Source organism: Episyrphus balteatus, chromosome 3, assembly GCF_945859705.1.
Source record: "Episyrphus balteatus chromosome 3, idEpiBalt1.1, whole genome shotgun sequence".
In the NCBI taxonomy this organism is placed as follows: Eukaryota; Metazoa; Arthropoda; class Insecta; order Diptera; family Syrphidae; genus Episyrphus; species Episyrphus balteatus.
Window position 1 is genome coordinate 76833968 of NC_079136.1, and position 6426 is coordinate 76840393.

At 30.8% G+C, this 6426-nt stretch overlaps 1 protein-coding gene across 1 annotated transcript; it reads right to left on the reverse strand.

Annotated features, from left to right (window-relative positions):
- Positions 1–1870: 1870 nt before the first annotated feature.
- On the reverse strand, positions 1871–6426 carry LOC129916606 (organic cation transporter 1). Its single transcript, XM_055996645.1, has 6 exons — positions 6195–6426; positions 5840–6026; positions 3251–3509; positions 2627–3044; positions 2063–2569; positions 1871–1986 (listed from the first exon to the last, which is right to left on the reverse strand). The coding sequence occupies exons 1-6, from the start codon at positions 6335–6337 to the stop codon at positions 1896–1898; spliced, it is 1605 nt and encodes a 534-aa protein (XP_055852620.1). The 5' UTR covers positions 6338–6426; the 3' UTR covers positions 1871–1895.

The window sequence follows — 6426 nt, forward strand, 5'->3', positions numbered from 1 at the left end:
TCATTTGATAAAAATAAGTTGGGTGGTTGGATCTACAATAAGTTATTATATATCAGGTAAAATAGACATTGAATTCAAAAAGGACCATTCGTGTACTAAAAAAGAAATCACCTTACACACCATGTTATACACATTTACTGTTACTCTGAAAAATTTTTGGATAGATTTTACTAAGCATGTAGCTTAGCTTTGCTAGGTGCTTATATGGCAAACCAAAAAAATCAATGATTTTTGAGGTGAAATGAAACAAATCAACTTAGGGCCATTTTTTCACTATTCCTTAACTTGAAGCAAACGCGAGTTTGCCAACTTGAGAGTTGACTTTAACTTGAGAGTTCAAACGCAAGTTGTAATTTCTTTTTATTCACTAATTTATTTTCTCAACTCTCCAGTTGAAGATTTAAAGTTGGTCAACTTCAAGTTTGAAAAATATCCTTGGGATATTTATGAAATATGAAACAAAAACTGTCAATTATTTAAATTAAAATTTGAATTTGTCATATCCATAGCATATTTGTATTCTTTTTTGTGTTTAATTTTTCGATTTTTGTTTGCTTTGGAATATTAATTCGTTGAAAAAATAACTACCAACAAAATTTTGACAGAAAAATTTAAAAATAAAATCTGAAGCAAAATCTCAAGTTTGGTCGGCAAACTTCTATGTACTTTTTAGGGAAGTTGAGAAAATTGGAAGTTGATCAACTCTCGAGTTAAAAATTGAAAGTTGAAAACGTCAACTTGGAGTGAATAAAACCGAATTCGGAAGTTGAGGATAAAAAATATCAAGTTATGTTCAACTCCGAGTGAAAAAAATGGCCTTAAGCTCTTAACAGGAATGTTATATGTACTACATTCAATCAAGTAAGAATTCAAGTCAAATAAATAACATTTGAGGAGCAATGCCCACACCAGTGGGTTTACTTTTTCTAAATTATAAAAGGTCACTGTGGTGTATGCGTACTATTTTTTATATGAATAAAAAATAATAATGGTTCTATAATTTTTAAACTAAAGGTAGGATATGGGCTATCTTAGGCTAACAAACCAGGGTTTTAAACTAACAATTTTATCACAGGAAAAAAATCATAATTTTTTCGGTTGCTGATTGAAAGAAAGTTTTTTTATTGTATCTTTTGAAAAATTGTGGAAAAAAAAAAAAGTTGGGCTTACGTTAACGAACCATGGTGCAAAACCAACAGTTTTTAATTTTTGTTATTTTTAAGGAAAAAAAAAAATAATTCCTTTATAATTTTAGAACAAATGGTGGGCCAGCGAAAACAAATCTTGGGGGTGCCAACTTCACATACATATGTATGTATATACCCACATGTAGTACCTATTCGTTACTTTTGGTTCTAATGCGCATTCCATGAAATTCTGATTAAAAAGAGCAAAGCAGACTTCTTTTCAAAAATTATTGGCAAGTAATAGCAAAAATATTGATAGGAAAAATAACAAAAAAAAAAAAAAATAAAAAAAAATCTAAAAGTTCTAGTTTATTTCAGTACAGCTTGCAGTTTTTGGAATATTTAAAAAGAGATTAGAATATTAGAACACAATATTTTCAAACAAAATATAGCCAAAAAACTAAGCTTTAAATAAAATTAAAAAAAAAAATTATATGAACTCTGAAAAACAAAAAAATTTAACAATTTTTTTTTTTCAAAATCCTTATTTGTACCTATTCAATGTTATTCCAAAAATAAATAAAAGTATAGTCTTACTATGAAACAAATATTTGAAGTAAATTGTAGTATTTTGTTGCATTCATGAAAATCTTAATATATTTTTTTAGTTACCAAAATGTGTATAATTAAGAAAGAGAATTTAAACTCATTTAGTTTCCATAACTAAATATGAAAAAAGTCCATTTAAATGATATTTTGATAGGTACTTTATTTTATTCTTTTTGTTGGCTTTGGAAATTGAAACCACTTTTCATTACGTGCAAATTCTTCTCCTTCTGAAAGATAGTTAGGTAGCGTTCTAAAAGAAAAAAAAAATAGAAAGAAGTTATATTAATTAAAAGTTAAAATATATATGAAATTATTATTATTCTTACTTATTAACAGTCTCAGGAAGGAATAAGCACAAAAATGATCCAATAAGCATAATAACACTGACAAACAACGCCGGAAATGGCTTATAAAAGCTTCCCATATAAATAATGTATGCACTTAGGAAGCTAAAGAGATATCCCACGACATGTATGATAGCAACTCCTTGAGCTCGAACGCTTGTTGGAATGAGTTCTGCTGCATACTGTGCCTCAGCATCATACGCTACCACAGTTCCATAGCGAGAAATTGCAGTTAATATGGCTAAAAGCATAGCATGTTCAACAGAATTTAAATGTGATACAGTGATTCCTATCGTCATGGTGAAAACTGAACACGCGAATAATGAAATGCAAGCCATTCCTTTTCGTCCAATTTTATTTTGAAGCAAGATTATAGACAACGCCGCTGGAAGATTGGCCAACGAAGTTAATGAAAATAAAATAAACGGCGATGTTCCAAGTCCTTCCATATTTCTTCCAATTATATCATAGGAAATTGTTATAATCATACTGTAAGGAAAAAGATAGATAAAAATTTTCTTTTTATTAAATTAAACTTAAACTAACGATTTTATCACAAGAATAGATGTCACTCTTCGTAAATATGGTGTACGGAACATTCCAAAGAAATTTTCATCTCGATGTTTTTCATTTGCTTTACTTTCCGCAACGTTTTTGCAATACTTTTCAAAATCATCAAACACGGATGATTCGACATTTTGTTTATTGAATTTTGCAACATGTTTCAAACATTTAACAGCGCCATCGTAATCTTTTCTTGTGATCAACCATTGAGCACTTTCACACAGGAAAAATGCATACAAGGCAACGGTAGCTATTGGAACTGATTCTAGAACCAAAAAACTACGCCAATTTCCCATTAAAACTGCCATCCATGGAATTATGACCAAACCAAAGCAGTAGAAAACGCCAGTTATAATATTCAATCCAAATGTTCTTTTCGATGGTCGTATGTATTCAAAAACTTAAAAAGATGTACAAACATTGAAGGGTTTTTAAAAATACCACCCTACTAACAATTTTGCTTCTATAATGCTTCACAGAAGCAACAATTGCATCTGTAAAGCTTTATAGAACCAAAATTGTTTGTCGGGCATATCGATTCGAGTCTTTTAAAAAAAATGCATTTAAAATCGGTAAAAAATGTTTAAAATAATGAAACAAACTTACCCATTATGTACATGAGATAGAAACAAGTGTCGGTTGCCATTCCAGAAATAAACCTGCATGAAGCAAATGCTGGCAAAGAATTTGTATATGATGTTGCAAAGTCTCCAATGCAACCTGAAAGGTTTGACATTATCATTGTAGGCAGCCGGCCTATTCGATCAGCTAATAATCCAAACAAAACCGTCCCTGTTACAGATCCAATAAAAAAGAGTGATTGGCCAACAGCTAACTTGTATGCATCATCACACACCCAGTTCATCTAATTTATTTAATAAGTAAGAAGAAATTATAAAAACGTGTATAAAAACGCGTCGAAAAACTTAAAAACTTGCTGGTTTATTTACAAGAGAGAAGCTTATATGCGCTGTCAACAGCTGAAAATCATATATTTGAAACGCATCCTGCTCTATGGATGGGCTAACGAAAAAAGTGATGTAATTTGTTGGAATAACCATGGTTAATTAAGAAGTATAAGTATAAAAAGGACAATTTTTACACTGAAAAAAAAAAAAATTTCATTTTAAAGAGGTTGGTAATTTGAAAAAAGTTGGAATTACCATGGTTAGTTACCTGCTGATATCCATGTTAACCTAACCTAACCATGGTTAGTTGAGGAAGTACAAAAAAAGTACTATTTATGTACTGAAAAATAAATCACCTCACACACCATTTTATTTTTGTTGTTACTTTTGAAAAGTTTGGATAGATTATACTTAGCATGTAGTTTTTCTATGTGCTCAAATAGCGAATCAAAAAATCAATGATTTTTACACTTTTGTGTCAAAGCCGTCGTCGGGATGATGCAATACTGGAGTAGTAACTTTAATATGATGAATTAGTACAAGTATTGAATAAACCACTTGAATAAACCACAAAATCCCCTGAAGAACTAAAGAATTCTTACGATACGTTGGGTGAAAAATTGGAATAAAATTATTATTTTTATTTGCATTCCAAAACCAAAAAGACCAAAAGAGAAGAGCCTAATATAAAAAAATCAATAAGAATTTACAAAGAATTGGTCAAAAACATATAACAAAAAAAATACTTGTGTTCTGTGGTTTTTAAGGTGAACTAAAACAAATCAACTTAAGCTTCTTAACAGAGGAATGTTATATGGACTACATTCAATCAAGTAAAAATTCTAAGTCAAATAAAAAACATTTGATTCGCAGAGCCCACACCAATGGATTTACTTTTTCTAAATTATAATTAAAAAGGTCACTGTGGTGTATGCGTACTATTTTTTTTTCGAGGAGAACACAAAATAATGTTTCTATAATTTTTAAACTAAGGGTAGTATATCGAAAATAAATGTTGGGCTATCCTGGGCTAATCTTGGACAAACAAACCACGGTTTTAACACAGGAAAAAAAATCATAATTTTTTCGGTTTCTGATATGAAAAAAGTTTTTTATTGTATCTTTTGATAAAATGGTGGAATAAAAAAAGAAAGTTGGGTTATCCTGAGCTAAAGGAACCACAGTGCAAAACCAACAATTTTTACACTGAACAAAAAAAAAATTATTTTTTGTAATTTTTGAAGTGGAAAAACAGAAATGATAGCCTTTGATCAATAGACGACTCACGGCTGGCTGATCTAACTATCAATATTGATCATGTTTCAGCTATAGATTAAACTTCACCACTCAAGGCATGTTTCGGTGTCCCTTCTTGTCCGAATCTACAAAAATGAGGAACATGTGGTGCTTTGAAACCAGGGACTCAGGAGTCTTTGTTACAAATATATTTAGTTTAGAAATAGAAGAATTAAGGGTGCAATTATGGCAACATTGCTATTGTTGTATCATAAAGGCATCACCAAATATAATAGAACTTTTGCAAACTGTTCTTAGCAAACTTCTAAAATAGGCAACAAAATACGTATCAGACTTAAAAGTAAAGAAAAAAGAACTGAAATTCTCCTGTGTTCACTTTCTAACACAAACTAAAATTCCACAACTAGGTCTTGCATAGATAACATATTTTACCAGTGGAAACCAAATGAAGGGTCCAGGGGAAAAACGGCACATGTCCTGAGCACTATCTGATGGCATCCTTACTTTTATAAAACAAATTTAAGTCGTATGGAGAACAAAATTTTAAAGTGCGTTTTTTTCGAAATGAGTTGGAATGGACTTGTGCTGTTTTTCCCCTGGACCCTTCAAATATCTGACTCTTATATTGTGGGCTCTAAGACAATATAGGAAAAATTGCTTTAAAGTGTGAAGGGAGCACACCAGCAGCGACCACTTAAATAAATTGCTACATATTTAATGAGACAGCTTTTTTTAAACTTATTGCTCTTTATGAAACTAAGCCAAAATCTATCGGAGAAGCACAATAAGACCAAAAATTGATTTATTTTTTTTTAAAATGAAATAAGACGAGTTTATGAAAGTCGGTCTTATTTTGCCTGGTCTTAACTTCCTTAAATATAGTAGTTCAGTCTCTTTTTGCATGGGAACAAAACCACTTTACCAAAGTGGATTTTGTTCCCACTGAGTAAGAACTTATTTCCTCGGTGGACTTAGTTCCCTAGACCTGTACTTTCAATTAAGTGTGACATTAACATAAGTATGTACCTACTTCTGCAGAAATACTCCTGTAGCCAAAATCATAGTTATATATCCATTCCGTGCATTTTTCATCAGAAGCACCGAATGATCCAAATTCATCTAATTTGAGGAGCTTAGTGCAAGACGGTTTTTCAAATTTTGAATATATCTCTTCAATTTCCGTAAATGATAAGTTAGAGATCGAATCATGGTAGCACCTTTAAATATACAAAAAGAAAAAAATATTTTCAGGCCTTGGTTTTTAACCAGCTGCCGGTCGTGCCAAAAATGTATTTATTTATTTTTCTGCAACAATCGATTACTTATGAAAGCAATAATTTGTTATTGTTTGCTAACATTTAGGAAAAACTCAAAAAATATCTTACCAATGTGGTGGAGTAAATCCTATAATGGTTTGGGCAAAATAATGCCATGCCGAGAATATATTCAACAAGCCAAACAAAGACAATAATAAAAACTGATATCTACCGTAATCGCCACATTTATTCAATACTTTTTCAAATTCCATAACTATCTAAACATTTATAATATTGCCCGCTATGTTTCAAAGTTAAGTTAGCTCTAATCTTGAACGGGAGCTAAGACTTTGATAGAACG

Bases quoted from the DNA above. Each gene is read 5' to 3' on its own strand.
- LOC129916606 (XM_055996645.1), bottom strand. From the start codon at position 6,337: ATGGAATTTGAAAAAGTATTGAATAAATGTGGCGATTACGGTAGATAT. The intron at 6,027-6,194 runs GTAAGATATTTT...GTATATTTAAAG, and splicing joins GGATTTACTCCACCACATTG to GTGCTACCATGATTCGATCT. The intron at 3,045-3,250 runs GTAAGTTTGTTT...CATCTTTTTAAG, and splicing joins CTATCTCATGTACATAATGG to TTTTTGAATACATACGACCA.